Below are 19,486 nucleotides of genomic sequence, written 5' to 3' on the forward strand. Positions count from 1 at the left end.
TTTTCTTGGAGAAATAAAAAACTTCTTCAAATATCAGTCAGCTCTCTGTGGAAAGAACTACAGTGCATAGAGTCTTCAGTCAAAAATTTCTGGAAACTGTACAACAAAAACAGAAGCCAATACTTACTGGTTTCCATGCCCTCATTCAAAACAACACCCTTCACATGAAAAACAAGGTAGCTTCTAGAGATGCTGTCATTTGAAGTTATAAACCGCCCTCCCCTTTTTTTTTATTACTACAGGTATTCATTATAAATCCATGCCTTTTTAATATGAGCAATAAATAGCTAGATCATGTATTTATAAAGTCACCTAGTTTTATGAGTCATATTTTTTTGCTTTAGAAAAAAAATGCCTTTGATAAGATATACCTCAATAATTATGAGCCAGTTTAAATAAAAATAATAAGTGGAAATAAGTGATGGTGTGGAAATAGTTTTACATTGAAGCTATTTCAACAAAATGCTAAGTAGAAATTTAATCAATGAGGATATTCAGAATAGATAGATAATTCAGAGTTAAAATATCTTCTAACTGAATTTAGCTATCAATAATGGTTGTATTAACCTCAAAAGTGCCAAATTTCTAGGACTCTAATTGATGTGTATGTTTTACATCCAGATTGTTAAAACTTAAAAATTTTTGAACATAAGGGAACTATTGTTATTGAAAATTACCACTCTCTGAAAGTTGATAGATCAACGTCTGTGACAAGTCTTCATTTTCCCATACAATGCCTCCTTCTCTTCATTATGTAAACATAAATATGTCTTCTCTATCTTAAAATTAAAAGGCAAAGCAAAACTTTCCTGAGTCTTGCTTCCTATTTAAGGCATTATTTCCTCCATTTCCTTTCCTAGTCTGAGAACCACAGGGCAGAGACAATCATTTTTATAGTTCTAGCATAGTGATCCTATATAATAATCCTATATAATAAAAGGGTAATATGCAAATAGACCGAATGGCAGAACAACTAAACAACCAATCAAAGCATAATATGCTAATAATATGGTAAGGCTGCTCAACTGCTCGCTATGACGTGCACTGACCATGAGGGGGCAGATGTTCCAACCAGTAGGTTAACTTGCTGCTGGGGTCCGGCCGGTGGCCCCTGAGTGAGATGGGCTGGACATGCCCTGGAGCCCTCCCGCGGTCCCTCCCTGGCCCGATCACGCACCGGTGGGGTCCCTCAGCCTGTCTTGCACCCTCTCGCAATCCAGGACCCCTCGGGGGATGTCGGAGAGCCGGTTTCAGGCCGATCCCACAGGCCACTCCTTTTGAGAAGGCACCAGGCACAGGGCTCATGGCTGGTGAGCGCTGCTGTGGCAGCATGAGCCACTCCCTATCAGGACTGATTGGGTGCGAGCCCGCGGCAGGCACAGCAGGGCCAGGATGAGTGGGAGCGGCAGGTAGGAGCTGCAGGCAGCGTTGGACTGTGGGTTTTGGCCAGATCCCTGCAGGCCACCCATGCATGAATTCGTGCACCGGGCCTCTAGTTGGTATATAATAGGCACTCAAATATAAATTAATGAAGCAATATCCTAAATTAATTCTCTATTCTCTGACTTTATTTCCTCAACACCTATTATTTAAACAACTCATCTCTTAACCTAGTGAAAATTTCTCAGTTTCTCCAGTGAGGCAGTTATGGGGTAGTTAGGAGTGCTGGCTCTGGGACCAGACTGCCTGGGTTTGAATCTTGAGTCCCCCACTCCCTTGCTCTGGAAACTTGGGCAAAATTACTTAATATCATTGTAGATTAATTATTTCCCTTGTAGAATGGGGACGGTTGTGTGGATTCAATGATTTAATATATGTAAGCACTTAGCACAGAACACGGAAAACACAAGCACTCAAATGTTAGGTGGTGTCATTATCATTATTTAACTTGAACTATACTACAATTCTAACATTGCTGACAATATCGATGACTTCTGAAAACCACATTAGGAGTAGATGAGTGTATATCTTAAACCTTAAATGTCTAGTTGAAGTCTTATGAAATTGAAATGAAGATGGTAAAACTTAAGCAATTTTTTTAATCAGCAGACATTAAAATTCTTTTTTCTTTCACAGCTTGCCCAGAGACAAATTCAGAAAATTCTTACTTGAACAAAAAAATACTTCAGCAGAAGATGGAAAAAATAGCTTCATCCAAGATGAAAGTAAAAGCTCAAAAATTGTTCATCACAGGCTGTCTGAATATATGTCACAAGGTTATAGCGCTATTCAAATTAGATAAGTTATGAAACATGCTTTGTAGCCATAAAGTGGTTGTTATTAATTTATGTTATAAATACAACATATTTTTATGAAACCATGTTAATAAAGTTGTGTGTCTAATAAGCATCTCACATTTTACATGTTTGAAGCCTAACTCCTATTCCTTCTTCCATCCTCAGCCCATCCCACTCTATCTTAGTATACGGCAATTCCCTTTATTCAGTTGCTCCAGTTCCAAATCTGAGTCACATTTAACTTATTTTTTTCCCCTACTCACCACAACCACTCATCAACACTTCTTATTGGATCAAGGTTAAAATTTTGAACACTTCTTGCCACTCCCATAACTACCATTGTAGTCCAAGTCTCCATAATCTCTCACTTGACCAACTATAACATTCAAACCAGCCTCATTGTGTCTAGTTTTATCAATTAGTCTAAATTTCCCCACAGCCACTAGTATGATTATTTTTAAGGTTAAATTCTATCATATTACCCACCTACTCAAAATTCTCCAATGGCATTCCCTCCATTGGAAGCTGGATTTTATATTTATGTCCTGCATAATGAATCTGCACTTCTTCAATCTCATATACTAACACACTTCCCTTACCTCACTCTGTTCTAAATACAGTGTTCTTGTTGCTGTTCTTTGAACACATCAAATAACACTGCCCTCAAAGCCTTTTTCCCTTACAGCATCCTTTGCCTATAATATTCTTCATTCAGATATTTGAATGACAACTTCCTTTCTTCATTCAGACCTCTGCCCTAATTTCCCTTTCTCAGAGGACTTCCCTGAACACTCTACCTAAAATAGAACTGACATCGGTCTTTATTCCCCCTACACTATGCCATTTTTCCTCGTAGCACTTGTCACTACATGATATATTCTGGAGGGAAAGAAAATAAAAATACAAGTGAGCATAGGGACTTGGAAATTTTGTTCACCACCTAATCCTCAACACCTAAAAAGCTTGGCACATGCTCAATATATGTTTCCTTAACTAAAAAATAAATAAATAAATTATTTTAGCCCTAGACAGTTTGGCTCAGTGGATAGAGCATTGGCCTGCGGACCAAAGGGTCCTGGGTTCAATTCTGATAAAGGGCACGTACCTTGGCTGCAGGCTCCTCCCCGGCCCCGGGCCCTGGTTAGGGAGCATGCAGGAGGCAATTACATGGATGTTTCTCTTTGTCTTTCACTCTCACCTCCACTCTCCCTAAAAATCAATGGGAAAATATACTCAGGTGAGGATTAACACAAAAAAAATTATTTTATGGTTTTGGAGTGTAGAAGAATCAAGCATTATATTTAATATGAATATCTCTTCTGACAAAACATACAGATTTTAATGTATTCTTTTTTTTGCTTCAATCATATTTGCCTTTCTTGTCAAGAGATAAAATTTATAACTAATTAAAATTATCTTTCTATTATCCAAATATCTAATCATAAAGTCCTTTTAAAAGAATTTATGACTATGTAACTAAATAAAATGTGGAAAACTTGTTTAATATTTTGAAGAAATAAATAACTTAGGGCCAAAAAATTAGCTCCTGTGATTTATTTTTAAAAAGCTGGCAATATTATGCTTACAATTTACTTATTGTTTTGGTTATTGTAATACAACATATAAATAAACAATGTTTATATGAGCAAGTATTTGTAGGCAACCACGTCATGCTTCTTAATGCTAATATACCATACAACAAAGCAGTAAGGTGTCTAGGAGTTATGAGATACTAAACTTAATAATTAGCAAATGCTAAATTTTCAGGAAGGCTAAAAATGCCTAAATACTCCAAACAGCAACCACAACCTTCTCCCTTTTATTTTCACTGTGTACTATTCTACTTTACTCTCTCTCTCTCTCTCTCTCTCTCTCTTTTTCTCTCCCCTGTCCCCTCTCTCTCATTGCTCTATTTGGCACTAGAGAAACAGACTTGTGATAATGGCGATGGGAATAGAATCAAGGTCAATGGCTATGGCTAGACCAGTTAAAAGCTTGCCAAGATGGTTAATCGTCCAAGTGTACACATTTAGTCTTTCTCTGCCAGAATTATCCTATATAATAAAAGCCTAATATGCAAATTGTCCCCTCCACCAGGAGTTCAACCAAAATGTGGGGAGGCCCTGGCCAGCATCCGGCAGCTGCTAGAGACCCTCCCCGTGCACGAATTTCATGCACCAGGCCTCTAGTATATCATCTTGGCATTGTCCTTAAAGGGGCTTATTTGTTTTGTGTTTCAAGTTAAAATTGGATTTGGCCCTGGCCAGTGTGGCTCATTTGGTTGAGTATGGTCCCATGCTCCAAAAGGTCGCCGGTTCTATTCCCAGTCAGGCAACAAATTAATGTTTCTCACATTGATTTCACTCTCCATCTTCTTTCCTCTCTCTCTAAAATCAATAAAAATATATATATATTTTTTAAAAACTGGATTTTTTGTGGCACTTTAAAATCTGTTACCAGAGCACATTTTGAGTCAATGCACGCACCCAACTTTGCAAAAACTTCGTTTTAAATAGTTTCAACTGGAAAAGTTTATTACTTAAACTCTAAAAATGAACAAATAGATTCACAAAGGCAGAAATATTTGAATGATGGATGAGTGATCTTTATTTGGTTTGTACATTCTGCTTCCAATCTGGGAATTTTTCCACCAAAATAAAACCTGGCTGAAATACAGCCCGAAATTTATATGTACTTTTATAATGGGCTCCAACAGAAAAGTTCAGCCTTTTTTCAAATTTTCATTACACTGATGGCTCAAAAACCCATTCAATTTTCCATACCTCCTGGAACAACTTCAGTATCTCTTTTGGCAATACCTTCCCAGGAGATTACTAGGCTAAATCTGAACTTCTTTCCAGGCCACAGATGCTATGATGGTCTATTTCCAGAATCTGGCAGCAAGGCGGGCACCATTCGGAGCCTTGGAAATGTAAGCCTTTCAGGTAGGGAAATAGCCAGGAAAACGACTGCAGATCCCGGCAGAAGTAGCCTGGAGTGGGTGAGAGAACGCAGAGAAAGGAAATTTCCATTTCAGAAGCTTTTTAAAAGAGATGGTGTTGGGGATAATAATGCCCCAGAAAAAAAACAAAAAACAATTCAAAACCCCACAACAGCATCCAGGTAGCTAAACAACAATTATCTCCGAGGAAATCATTTCCGAATCTCCACGGCAGCTGTAGCTGGGGATTCTGCATCTCACGGTCTCTCGTGACTCAATACCCCCACGAAAACACCCTCATAAAAAAATAAAAAATAAAAAAAGATGACGGGACTGAGTCAGGTTCTGACGCACAATTGAATTCTCCACTTCAGCAAAGACGCGGGTCCCAGGAGACGCCAGGGCTCGCCCCGGTCGCCAGCGAGGCAATTGGAGCAGGCGGGGCCGCCGGAGCCTCCTATTGGCTGCCTCGGGCGTCGGCCCCGCCCCGCCGCACCCTGTCCCGCCCCGCCACGCCCCGCCTCGCCCTGGTTTCTGTCGCGAAGGACGCCGCGTCGGTTGGTTGTCAAGATGGCGGCGGCCGCGGGGTCGCTGTCACCACCTCTCCGGCTGCCAGGAAAGTTTGCCGCCGCAGCCGCCGTCGCCACCACAGCCACCAGCGCCGCTGAGCGCGAACCAGAGCCGCCGCGGGCCACCCTTCCTCGCCCGTGACTCCGGGTCCCGAGTGGCCGAGTGTGGGGAGGGGCCGAGGAGAAAGAGGTGGAGAGGCCGGAGCGGCCATGAGGGCGGCGCTAGGGGCGAGCCCGAAGGCGGCGCGGAGGTGAAGGATGCTGACCGGGAGGCCGGGAGCCCGGAGCGCGGTCGCGAGCCTGGGCGCCGAATCCTCGGACGTCCGCGACGGAGGTCCCCTCGACCCTCGGTTGGGCGACGGGCGCCGCCGACCCGGCGCTTACCTGTATCCTTCCTTCCCAGCCGCGGCCCCCGGGGTAGCGTGTTGGAAGCGGGCCCGTCTTTTCCCCCGTTAGATTCCCGTTACCAGGGACGCTAGGTCATGGAAACTAGCCGTCACCCCAGTGCGGACATTTGCTTTTAAGCTCCGTCGTTGCTCCCCCTTAGACCTGAAATTATACCGTTTTGTCCTGTGACCGCTTCCCCCGCCGCCTTGTTCTGCCGCCCCGTTCGTCCGCTTGGGTGTGAAATGGTTGCGAATTTTAAAATACAGACACGGCGTGTGCTGTGGGGATTGTTTTCTTGCCTTCTGGAATTGAGCCATATGTCCTTTCCTTCATGGTATTCTCCTCCTGATTCATCGTGCTACTTGGAGAGAAGGATTCCACAACGAAGTAAAAATGTCCTGCTGTGTTGCGTGTTTTAACAGTCACCCTAACACGCCGCTAATTCATTCAGCAGAGCTGCACCGCGGGGCGTTGTTTTGTTTTGTTTTCCATCCCCTGCCCCGTCCGTCCGTCCGTCCGTCCGTCCGTTGCCAGAGCGACAGCGGGGAGAGCAGGAGAAGCCCAGGACCGGGTGCTGCCTGCTGGGTGATCTCTGACCGTCCACCTGCGAGGTGGCTTGTTGGTGGCATGGTAGAAAATCGAAAGTTTTATTTTCAGAATGTGTTAAGTCGTGTTTATTCCTTTGGAGAATATTAGGATAATTAGCATGGAACTGTTGTGCTCTCAAAGGACTCGGTTGGCAGTGATGGTTGTTGCCTAATCATCTTTCTTTTTTTGTCAGGAAGTGGAGTGTCTTCTCTCTGCAAGTTAACCCCGTATTCCCCTCGTTGTCTCCCACTACTTCTCGGATGTTGCAAATTTAGCAGCAAGTTGACACGTTTAGCTTAGTGCCTGCTCTTTGCAGACTCTGTTCTAGGTCCTGGGGATAAAAAAATCTAGTGCGGAAGGCATATGTACAGAGCTTCATCTTTATGAAAACACCTCTCCTCTGATGGTGCTTTCCTCGAGCTTCCACCCTTCTGCCCTTTCTTTCTTTGGCTAAGTTCTGAAAATGGTAGCCTGCAGTAGCACCTTCTGGTCCCTCTTATCTCCTCACTATTCACCCTACTCATTTTGGCTTTTGCTTTGCTACTCCCCAAAATCAGTCCTCTCAAAGATGTATTCTGGAATAAGCAGTGTTGTTTTGGGTAGGGATTTGATTCTGACCCCTCGGCATTCATTGTATTTTCTTGAACACTAAACTCCTATTACACTGACCCTAATTTATCTCTAAATCTAGAGAAGCATTGTAAATGACTCATTGCCAGAGGGTATAGTTCCATCATTTTCATTAATGAAATGGCCGTAGACTGAATTATTTTAATTTTATGTAGCATGAATGTTGATACATATATCATAGAAATTCAGCAGTACCTCCAATGAACAAAACCAAAAAGACTTAATTCCAGAATTGTAATGACGGCTTTCTTAAAGACATCATATTACTAAAAATATACTTAAATACTAAATGTATTTATAACATATGGTTACAATTTTTAAAGCTGTAAATGATCATTTTAATAGATGCCCAAGGGGCTTTAACAAAACCCAATAACGTTTGCTAGTATGTATATATACACACACATATATAAACATGTACCTACATACATATTTTGCTAGTGTGTATAAATACTTAAATTGGAATAAAGGAATTCTTTTTTAATATAATAAAGACTGACACTAAATCAAGAATATCATCTTACTAATTAAAGAAACACTTAAGCATCTTTTATAAATATTAATTTGGACTTTCTTAATGTCTGTAATGCTCACATTTATTTGAACGAATGACTAAAGGAGAAAAATGAAAGACCTGTCATCTTTTAAAAAAATTAACTAACTTGGTAAAATTTCTACATGTGATTTTCAAATATGAAGTCAGTACTGAGAGACATCCAGCTTTCTATTTGTCAAAATTTCTTGACTCTAAATGCATTCTCCTAATTATAATTGGCTGAAGTGAATTGTCTCATGTCCCCTTCACACTGTGCTTCTTTTTCTCATAATTATCTCCACTCTCTTTCTCTTCCATTTTTATCCTAGACCCACTTTGTCTCTCTTTCTTCTCTACCCAATTTATACCCTATTCTTGATTCTCTCACTAACATCCTTGGTTCTTTGCACCCTGAAAAGATGAGTTAGCCAAGCATGTGCTAAGAGATAATGGCATGATATATCATGGCATGTTCTGTTCATAAGTATCCTTGTGTGGCTGGACATAGGATTCATGCAGGGAACTATTGAGGAATAATGTTGAAATTATAGAAAGCTTTATATTCCAAGAAATTTGGAATTTGTCATAAAGATGATAGGAACTTTTGGAGAGCAACAAAGAATGAAAAAAACTAATCAGATTTGCAATTAACTAGCTTAATAGAGTTTCAAAGGGTGGGTGACAAGGATAGAAACATGGATGAGAATCATCAATTGGCTGCCTCCTGCACACCCCCTACTGGGGGTTGAGCCCAAAACCCAGGTATGTGCCCTGACCGGGAATCACACCAGGACCTCCTGATTCATAGGTCAATGCTCAACCACTGAGCCACGTGGGCCGGCAGGATGACAAGTTTAGAAGTAAAGAGATGAGTTAGGAGATTACTGAGTGAGTCCAGGCAAGAGATTTAGAATGTGTGAGCCAAGGCAATGGAAGGGGTTACAGAGAAGAAAAAGTTTTAATCAGGAAAGCTCTAATAAATTTGGCAGTAATATAGGTTGTATGATACATAGTTGTTTTTATGGTAACATATTTAAAATAACCGTAAATGAGCTCCAATTGGAGAAAGACTAAATTGGGAGAGGGAGAGATGAGACTGAGGTGGAGTAGATTAGACTATGTTTTTAAATTATTATGTGTTACTTAATTCTACAACCCATATTATTCTTGGTTGGTTTGTTTTTTAATGTTAAGTATATAAAAATTATTTTCCTTTGAACAGGTATTTAACAGTGATGCTTATGGAAATATTTTACCTATATATTACCGCTTATAGGAAAAACAAAAGTTTAACCAACCATCTAATATTTTCTAAACTTGAAGAGCATACTTTGAAAAAATACAAAGGCAGCAGCATTCTTTATAATTTAGCAGGCAAAATTGTGTACATAATACACTTTTTATATGTATATATAAAAGTATTTATACGGGTATATATGGAGAGAGTCCTTTGATTAAATTTAACAATATATATAACTGTCAGAACCTTAGACACATTACATTTGTGATTTTCTTTAAGTTCTTATGATGAGATCTCAAACTTATTCAACGGAGAACAGAATTGGCTTGCTTCGCCCGAGCCAAAGCACCTTCTCCCCCGAGCCCCTTTCCTGCTGCTCTTGTGCCCTAAAGGAGCTAGCACTTTCCTCACTACCTGTGTGACTCTCAGTAGTTAGCTGTCTTGTTGAAGTTTGACTCCTTCTAATAAAATTCTGTATTAGAAAAGAACAAGATAAGTCTTTAGGTGTTTCCGTGCTAGCAAAGAACAAGATGTCCTTCCCTTTTGTTTCGTTTTTATAAATCCTCAAGAGAAACTTTAAGTGTGTGTGTGTGTGTGTGTGTGTGTGTGTGTGTGTGTGTAGGTATATGTTTGTGTTGAGGTGATGCAAAATTTTATAGTGAAGAAAAAATAAATTATTTTCAATGGTATAAAGATGGTTAAATAGCAATATCATTGAAAATTAATAAGCTCCCATTAGCAAAGTTTCAAACACTCAAAAGTTCAAATAAACATGATTGTTTTGAAATATATAATAAAATTTTTATAATATTAATACTGAAAGTATCCTGAAATCTACTGAAAAGTATAATTCATATACTATCTATGAGTAAAATATACCTTCATTTTCCTACATATATGCCTAGATAGTAATTTGTTCATCATCACTCAAACAGCTGTGTAATAAATGAAATGATATGCAGTCTCCTTATCTGAGCTCATGATGTCTAAAAGTGATCCCGTACTCCTCTTCCTCAGGGAAAGCGATATCTATCTTCAATTCTAATACCAAGTCAGAATTTTTTTTTACATAAAAAATTTGCCGGTCATATACTGACACTAATGTGTACACATACTAATTGTTCCACAAAAAATCATGATGTCATTAATATGAGGCTGTAATTGTATTTATCATATAGCATTGACGCTCACCCACTAAAAACATAAACCATCTCCTTAACTTTATTTATCATTAGAGATATGAAAATCCATCTAGAGAAAAATTTAGAAGAAGAGCGCCAAATATTACTGCAGCAACAAAAAATATTTCGAAATCGAGCACGTAAATATTTCGTGGAGTCAAACCGGAGAAAAAAGTAAGTAATTGTATTTTATTCAGAGTGTAGAAATTCAAAGTCTTTAAAAAATAATAATTCCTATACTTTGTAGCATTTTATGAGCCTAAGTCATGATAATGCTTTATCTGTAAAACATTGATCAAGATTTAGGTGGCTTTGTACATTTCATAATTGTTTTTCTGCCTAAAGCACAAACCTGGTGGTATAATATCTAGATTGCTGACTCTGACCATAAGCATCTTTTCTTGTCATAGAACTTCTGATTACAGTATCATATGCACTTCTTAAAATGACTATAAAATGTATTCTTTATTTTTATATAATTTCGTGATAAATTAAAAGATTACCAATTAGTATTTAGTCTCTAATAGAATATAATTTTATTTTAATTTATTATTCACTTCTATGTACTTTTTCTGTAAGAGCTATTCTCATTCATCTAGTCAGAATATGATAATGGTGAAAATGTGATAAAAGAATTTTATAAATGACTGCCACAAAAGATTTTTCTAGTATAAGCTGGAAAGGAAAGTAAAACCATCCAATCACTGCTTAACATTTTTCAAAATTTGTTTGAATTATTGGATTTTCTTAACATATAGTAAGTAAGCCATTTTTTATTATTGTTTTTGCTACCTTCTCTATATTCCTACAATGGACAAATGGCAGAAAAGCACTGGAGTTTATTAACTATATCATTAAGTATATGTTTCAAGTCCCATTTCGGAAATACAAAATTGTTTGCCTATAATTTGTTTTTCTGGCATATGTTTCTTTGTCTATTAACTCTTTCATTATCTGGTGTACTTAAAGTTATTTAATAAAACTTGTTTTTGTTTTGTATTTGTGTGCTTCTGTTTTTCTCCTTTTAGCTCCTGAAACCTACAAAAGGTGCATGATAAATGTTCAATGAAGATTAATGAAAGGGTCACGGGCTTTGGAGTCAGAGATCTAGGTTAAAGACCTAGCTTCATGAGTTAGAGGAAGTTATTTAATCTCTTTAAGTCTCAGTTTCTCATTTATTATTTGAATTAATACTATCTATTTCAAGGGTTTGTTATGTAGAACAAAAAGGGTAATATTATAGAGGAATAGTTGAGAACACATATACTAGTAAAAGTAATTATCGTGGTGTCTGTCACAGAGTGCTTCTTCCCTATTAAGCGTATTTATTTTGTTGATTAATAAATTAACATTTGTCCATTGTGTTTTCTAATAGTTGATTTGCTCTGTGAAATAGCAGACTTTATATGTGGATTTGATTTTTTTATTTAAAAATGTTTTTATTGATTTCAGAGAGAGGAAGGGAGAGGAGAGGGAGAGATAAAAACATCCTATCTAATAATAGAGTAATATGCAAATTAACCATCACTCCACGACAAAAATGGCAGCGCCCATAGACACAAGATGGCGGCGCCCAGTCTTCTCAGGCCCGCCGGAGACCCCCAGTCCCAGGGAGGGCTGCCGATGAGAGCCGGCAGCGTGGCCCAGGCTGTAGGCCTGGGAGGTGGCTGCGCCCCCCGCATGATCTGCTACTAGCCTCGGCCCTGGCCGTCCACCTGGGAGGCTCCCGCGCCCCCCCCCCCCCCCAACCCCCCTCCTGCGATCAGCTTCCAGCCCCAGCCCGTGGGCCTGCGAGGCGGCCACACCCTCCAGCGCCATCGGCTCCCAGCAGTGACCCAGGTCGTTGGCCTGTTGGCTGGGAGGCGCCTGCACCCCTCTCAGCACGTTCTTCTGCTCCCAGCCATGGCCAGGGCTGTAGGCCTGTCAGCTGGGAGGCGCCCATGCCCCTCTCAGAGCGTTTTGCTTCCAGCCGCGCCTTCCCGGTGAGATCCGCTCCCAGCCGTGGCCCAGTCCTTAGGCCTGTTGGCTCGGAGGCGCCTGTGCCCCTCTCCGCGTGTTCTGCTTTCAGCTGCGGCCATGGCTGTGGGCCTGGGAGGCAGCCGCACCTCCCAGGCGTGATCCACTCCCAGCCATGGCCAGGGCTGTAGGCCTGTCAGCTGGGAGGCGCCCGTGCCCCTCTCAGCGCGTTTTGCTTCCAGCCTTGGTCAGGACTGTGGGCCTGGGAGGCAGCCGCGCCCCTCTCCGCATGCTCCACTTTCAGCCACCGCCAGGGCCGAGGCCTGTCGCCTAGGAGGTGCCTGCGCCCCTCTCAGCGCGATCCGCTCCCGCGATCCGCTCCCAGCTGTGGCCCTGGCTGTAGGCCTGTTGGCTGGGAGACGCCTGCGCTCCTCTCAGTGTGTTCCGCTTCCAGCTGTGGCCAGGGCTGTGGGCACGCCTCTCCCATGCGATCCACTCCCAGCCATGACCTGGGCCGTAGGCCTGTTGGCTGGGAGGCGTCTGCACCCCTCTAGGCACATTCTGCTTTCAGCCGCCGCCAGCTTCTTTCCAACCTGCAAAACTCCAGCTTGAATCCCCTATAAAGGGAAGAGAATAGGACAGGACGTTCCCAGGAAATGGTGACAACAGGTTGCATGTGTGGACTGTGCTGGAGCTGTGTCCACGGCACTGTGGGAACACTGAGGAAGGAGCAAGCAGATCTGGCTGCAAGCATGGGGAGAGGGCCACAGAGACTTGGCCAACCCTCAAAGGGCCCAGTAGAACTTTCATAGGTAGAGAGGATTGAGATTATTAAGAGGAGAAAGGCATCTTGGAAGGAGTATTTCTAGCAGAAGGGAAAAAATGGGCCAAAAGTTTGTGGGAAAATGGATAAGTACAGTGTTAGTAGACCTCTATGTGAAAAAGCCTTCCATCTTGACACCTACATTACTTAACAGACTTGGCTCCAATTGACTTTGCCCTTTCAAAATAATTTTTGGAGGGAAAGATGGACAGTTGATTACATGTCTATTGTTTATAAAAGAAAAGGAAACTTTTAGAAAATATGAAAAAGTGTGAAATCACCTATAAACCTTCTACTTATTCAAATATATGCCCAACAACCACATGATATCACCTTTCCAAGGTCTCGTGAAATTCCTGTTTAAGGAGTTTATTTTATGACACCTTTAGTTTGGGTTTACATTTTTACTGGTTTGTTAAGACCACAGCAGGTACACTGTCCAATATGTTAAAGAAAAAACCCTATCTAATAAAGAGGGAATATGCAGGGGAGGGCATTTGGGGGTGACCGGGCTGTCAGAGGAGGGCAGTTGGGGATGATCCGGCTGGCAGGGGAACAGTTAGGCGTCAATCAGGCTGGCAGGGGAGTGGTTAGGGGCAATCAGGCAGTCAGGCAAGCAGTTGGGAGCCAGCAGTCCCGAATTATGAAAGGGATGTCCGACTGCCTGTTTAGGCTCGATCCCACAGGGATCAGGCCTAAACAGGCAGTCGGACATCTCCCGAGGGGTCCCAGATTGGAGAGGGTGCAGGTTGGGCTGAGGGACACACCTCCCCCCAGTGCACAAATTTCGTGCACCGGGCCTCTAGTCAATAATAAGAGAGAATCATCAATTGGCAGCTCTGCACACCCCCTCCTCGGGATCAAGGCTGCAGCTTGGGCATATGCCCTGACCAGGAATCGAACCGTGACTCCCTGGTCCATGGGTTGACAATCAACCACTGAGCCACACCAGCCAAGCTGGATTTGATCTTTAAACTTCCTACCTGTCTTCTCTCATCAAACAATTTATATAAATTTTGATGTGGTAAATATTGATTTAAAATTCTAAAAGACAGAACATTTTCCAGTACAATTTCATTACTTGTTATTTTTCAATTATACTACAATGCTATGTAAAGACATCAAAATTTCTTTTTTAGCCTGGCCAGTGTGGCACAGTGATTGAGTGTGGACCTATGAACCAGGAGGTCACAGTGCGATTCCCCATCAGGGCACATGCCTGGATTTTGGACTTGATCCCCAGTAGGGGGGCATGCAGGAGGCAGCAATCAATGATTCTCTCTCATTATTGATGTTTCTCTCCTTTCGTCTCTGAGATCAATAAAAAATATATTTTTTTAAAAAAAATTTTTTTAAACAGCCATTTGTCTCTATATTTCACCTTTTATAAAGGGGGTCAAATTATATATACACTAATGAATTTTAAAATATGTATCATTATGGTCTTTTTGGCCTTACTATTATCTATCCATTTATGCTTTACATCATCTAAGTTCATACTGTCCACTCACATTATAGTCACCAATTTGTTGGGGGATTTTTTAAGTATTTTTTTCTAGAGACCGTCTACTTTCATTATTTGTCAGATATACTTTGACATTGTCAGTGCTATCCCTAGTAGTATTCAAAGGAAAATGTTCATAGTACCAAGTGCTTTCTTTATTTCCATTAATTGCTAAAAAAAAAAAATCTCACTCATTTGATTTTTTTACTCCTTTTTTGCTTTTTTATTTGCCAGTATTTTTCTTGTATGTTTTTACCATATTCTCATGTTTTCCATTCTCGTATTGAGTGTCTATACAATGGAGTCCTTTGTTTCCCTTTAAGACCTCTTCCCTTCATCAATAGGTACTGGTTACGTTTTAGGCCTAGTGCACACTGGCATCCTGGGACTTCCTTTTATTGCTCTTAAGAGTTAGAGCCACAGTTTCTTGCCTCCCATAGCATTCCTTTTTCATTTTGTCCTATATCATTAGTTTGCTGGAGCACATCTTCAAGTAACTTTCTAGACCAGTGGTCAGCAAACTCATTAGTCAACAGAGCCAAATATCAACAGTACAACGATTGAAATTTCTTTTGAGAGCCACATTTTTTAAACTTAAACTTCTTCTAACACCACTTCTTCAAAATAGACTCGCCCAGGCCGTGGTATTTTGTGGAAGAGCCACACTCAAGGGGCCAAAGAGCCACATGTGGCTCGCGAGCCAAGTTTGCCAACCACTGTTCTAGACCAAGTAACTTTGTAGACCAAGTGATTTAAAGATACACATACACATGAAAGAAATAAACTAATTTATTTTCTACATTGCTTTTAATTTTCCATTTTAGAACTATCTCTTGGTAAATAAATGAACAGGCATTTCTTAATTCAACAAACATAGTTGATTACCAATGATTAAACATAATATCAGGGGAAAATATTTTATTTTACCATTAAACTTTAGAAATGGCAATAGATTAAATGTGAATTCATAAAAAAATATATTGTAATAAATTTTAAGAAGTAAAAATTCCAAAAGGAGCCTTCATATATTTTTTAAACAATATGATGTAAGCATATACAGATGATCAGAAAAATTTCTGTGTAACTAACTGACAGAATAAGAGAGAAAAGGTCAGAATAGGCAAAATAGCCCCAAAAAAGAGAAGAGGAAACACTACCAAATAACAGATGAGGGACAAGCACTTGGGAAGAATCACTAAAATATATAATAAAAAAGATTCCTTTAAATATCCTAAAGGCATAAAAAACTACCTAGAGAATAATGAAATGAATTATTTTGTGAACATGAAGTAGGGGATAGCTGCATTACCTATTAGTGAGAATGACAGAGTTTGGAGTTGTCCATAAAGCAGAAAAAAATGTACCCTTATAATTAATAGGAAGGAATTTTACTTTAAACAATAAGTCTTATTTGTCAAACCCCCATAAATGAAGATATGATATAAGCTAAAAAATATAAATAGGTTCAAATAAATTTAGATAACAGTAGGTTTAAATATCTGTGAGTATATTATTGATAATATATTAAATAAATTTAGTATATTTGGAAGTTCTCATTTACCATTTAAAATATTTATTTAACTTTTACTGGGTTTAAAATACTGGAGACTAAAAATAAAACGCATGGTAAAGTAATAAAAGATGGCAATGGTATGCAATAAATACTCTGATAGAGTCACTTATAAGGTACTATGGAAGCATATTTTATACGCTACAAGACAAGAAATAATAAAGGTTATTAGGTAACCAGGGAAATGAGGAGTAAATATGTTTTAAGCAAAGAGAATAATTGAAAAAGCTTAATGTTATGAATATAAGAGAAAAGTTTTGTGTAACTTAGGCACAGAAAAATGTAGAAGAGCATCAGGAGATGAAGCTATAGAGTTGGTAGGAGACATTTCAATAAAAAAAACTTTTCTGCCCAATCTAAAGAAATTAAGCTCTATCCTTAGGACTCTGAGATGCTGTTGAAATAATAAAATAGAAGTGTCATGATAAGATTTATATTTTAGATCATTATAGCAACGAGGTGGAGGATGACTTGAAGCACAGGCTGTAGGCAAAGAGAAGAGGCAAAAAGCTGTTACAGTGATCTGAGGTAGAGTTGGGTTTGAGTAGTTAGAGTCAAAAGGAGTTAAAGATCAATTATGGGTGGTACATGAACAGCATTATCATAAATGGGATACTTATAAATTATACAAACTTTATTTTAACACTAGGGGCCCGGTGCACAAAATTCGTGCACTGGGGGTGGGGGGTCCCTCAGCCCAACCTGCCCCCTCTCACATACTGGGAGCCCTCAGGGGATGTCCTGCTGATGGGGAGCGGGCCTAAGCCGCAATCTGGCCTCCCTTTGTGGGAGGCAACCGGGCTGATAAGGGGAAGGCACCAGCCCCATCACCCCGCTGCTGCAGCCACTGCCAGTCACCACAGCCACCAAGGTGTTTTCATCAACACGGACTCCAGTCCCTTCACCAAGAAAAAATGACAACTTTCTTTAGGCATTTTCAAGATGTGTCTTTCATAGGATATGCATTTCTTTATTTTTTTTTTAATCCTCTCCTGAGGATATGTTTCCATTGACTTTTAGAGAATGTGGAAGAGAAAGGGAAAGACAGAGAGAAACATCAAAGTGAGAGGAACACTTTGATTGGTTGCCTCCTGCATGAGCCCTGATCTGGGCCCCGGCCAGGGAGGAGCCTACAATCTAGGTACATGCCCTTGATCAGAATCAACCCAGACCCTGCTGTCAGCAGGCCGAGGCTCTATCCACTGAGTCAAACCGGCTAGGGCAGGATATGACATTTCTTAGCCCTCCAGCAGCGGACCTTCGTTTTTTTCTCCAGAAGTGTGGTAGAAAAACCCTAGATCACCTTTTTGGATTCTTATTACCCAAGTTACTAAAAATATTACCAGTGGCATACAGGAAGCTTAGCCAATGTGCAGTCAGAAAAGGTGTTTCCTCTATAGTTCACACCAATCGCGGGCTGGGCCCTGCCCAGGCCTAAAGCCTCTGGCCGAAGCTTTAGGTCTGGGAAGGGGCCCTCCAGCTCCCTCTGATCACCGGCCCAGGTCTGCCCAGACCGAAAGCCTCTGGCGGAGGCTTTCCACCTTGGGCAGGGGACCCCAGGCTCCCTGTGATTGCAGGCTCCGCCCCTTGGGCAGGGGACCCCCAGCTCCCTGCGATCAATCGCAGGCTCGGCTCCTGCCCCCTCATTCTGATTGCAGGCTTGGCCCTGCCCTGGAGCCCCCTGGCTCAGGCCCTTCCGAGGCTGCTCTGGGCCCACGCGGCCTTACCTCACAGTGACCTGGGTGCCAGGATGTTCCTGGGACACAGGCGCTGGGCACCTATGTATGCAAATTAACCGCCATCTTTTTTAGGTTAATTTGCATACTCACTCTGATTGGCTATGGACGTAGCGAAGGTATGGTCAATTTACATGTTTGTCTATTATTAGGTAAGATTTTAACATAAATCTAAATTACAATGTATATTTCTATAATCTTTTATACAGATAATGATAAGTATAGTTTGATCTTTTCTTCATACACTGATACTCATTATTGTGAGAATCAAATATTCTTTTCTGCTATATTACTAGTATTGTCTTGCCCTTGAGCTGTTAAGCTTTTTTAGTTTACAATGGCAGCCTTTGACAGATATGCCTGGTGAAATCTTCTGATCAAAAATTTTCTCCCTCTGTCCTGGCCAGTTTATTGGGACAGCATCCTGTGCACCAAAAAGGTGGCCAGTTTAATTTCCGATGAGGGCACATAGCCAGCTTGCAGGTTCAATCCCCAGTCAGGGCATGTGCAGCAGGAGGCAACCAAGTGATGTTTCTCATGTCCAAGTTTCTCTTTCTCTTTCTCTCCCTCTCTCTCTCTCTCTCTCTCTCTCTCTCTCTCTCTCTCTCTCTCTCTTTCTCCACCCACTCCTCTCTCTCCCTTCCTGTCTCTAATATCAATTTTAAATAATTTTAAATTTTTCTCCATTAGCTGTAATTTTTTTTAATTAAACTCTTTAACATAATTGTAGATTCACATGCAGTTTTTAAAAATAATATGGTAAGATCCCATAATACCCTTTATTCAATGTTTCAGAATGGTAAAATCTTGCAAAACCTATAGCTCAGTCTCACAACCAGATGATGACATTTATACATAGTCAAGATACAGTACATTTCCATCACCACCACGTTCTCTTTTTATAGCCAAACCTACTTCCCTCCCACATCAGTCCCCTGGAAATCACTAATATGTTCTCATTTCTAGAATGTTATATAAATGGGATTATACTGTTTGTAACCTTTCAGATTGGCTTTCCTCCCTCAACACAATTCCCTGGGATTCATCCAGGTAGTTCTTTCTTTTTTTTTCTCTCTCTCTCCTTAAATATATATTTTATTTCAGAGATGAAGGGAGAGGGAGAGAGAGATAGAAGCATCAATGATAAGAGAACCATTGATTGCCTGCCTTGTGCATGCCCCCTACTGGGGATGGAGCCCACAACCCAGGCATGTGCCCTGACTGGGAATCAAACTGTGACCTTCTGGTTCATAGGTCAGTGCTCAACCACTGAGGCACACTGGCAAGGCAGTAGTTCATTCCTTTTTATTGTTGAATTTTAATCCATGATAGAGATGGACCATAGTTTATTTAACCGTTTGCTCATTGAAGGACATCTGGGTAATTTCCAGTTTGGGGTTACTGTGAATAAAGCTGCTATAAAGATTCATGATAGGTTTTTGTGTGAGCACAAGGTTTTGTATCTCTGGAATAACCAAGAATACAATGGTGGTATGTTTAGTGTTGTAAGAAAATGCCAAACTGTTTTTCAGTGTGGCTAAAATCACCAGCAGTATAAGAGTGATCCAGTTTTCTAATCTTCACTAGCA

The 19,486-nt window shown here is 40.7% G+C and overlaps 1 protein-coding gene across 4 annotated transcripts in view; it reads left to right on the forward strand.

The window, feature by feature from the left end:
• Positions 1-5,748: 5,748 nt before the first annotated feature.
• Positions 5,749-19,486, forward strand: part of CEP126 (centrosomal protein 126) — a gene marked incomplete at its 3' end in the record, with an annotated part of 70,800 nt that continues 57,062 nt past the window's right edge. For all 4 annotated transcript variants that reach the window (XM_079786998.1, XM_079786999.1, XM_079787000.1 and 1 more), the window contains exons 1-2: positions 5,749-6,133; positions 10,363-10,482. In XM_079786998.1, coding sequence (XP_079643124.1) covers positions 6,006-6,133; positions 10,363-10,482 — 248 coding nt within the window. In that variant the 5' untranslated portion in view covers positions 5,749-6,005. The remainder of the gene's footprint in view (positions 6,134-10,362; positions 10,483-19,486) is intronic.

The sequence above is a fragment of the Cnephaeus nilssonii genome (assembly GCF_951640355.1).
Source record: "Cnephaeus nilssonii genome assembly, chromosome: 13".
In the NCBI taxonomy this organism is placed as follows: Eukaryota; Metazoa; Chordata; class Mammalia; order Chiroptera; family Vespertilionidae; genus Cnephaeus; species Cnephaeus nilssonii.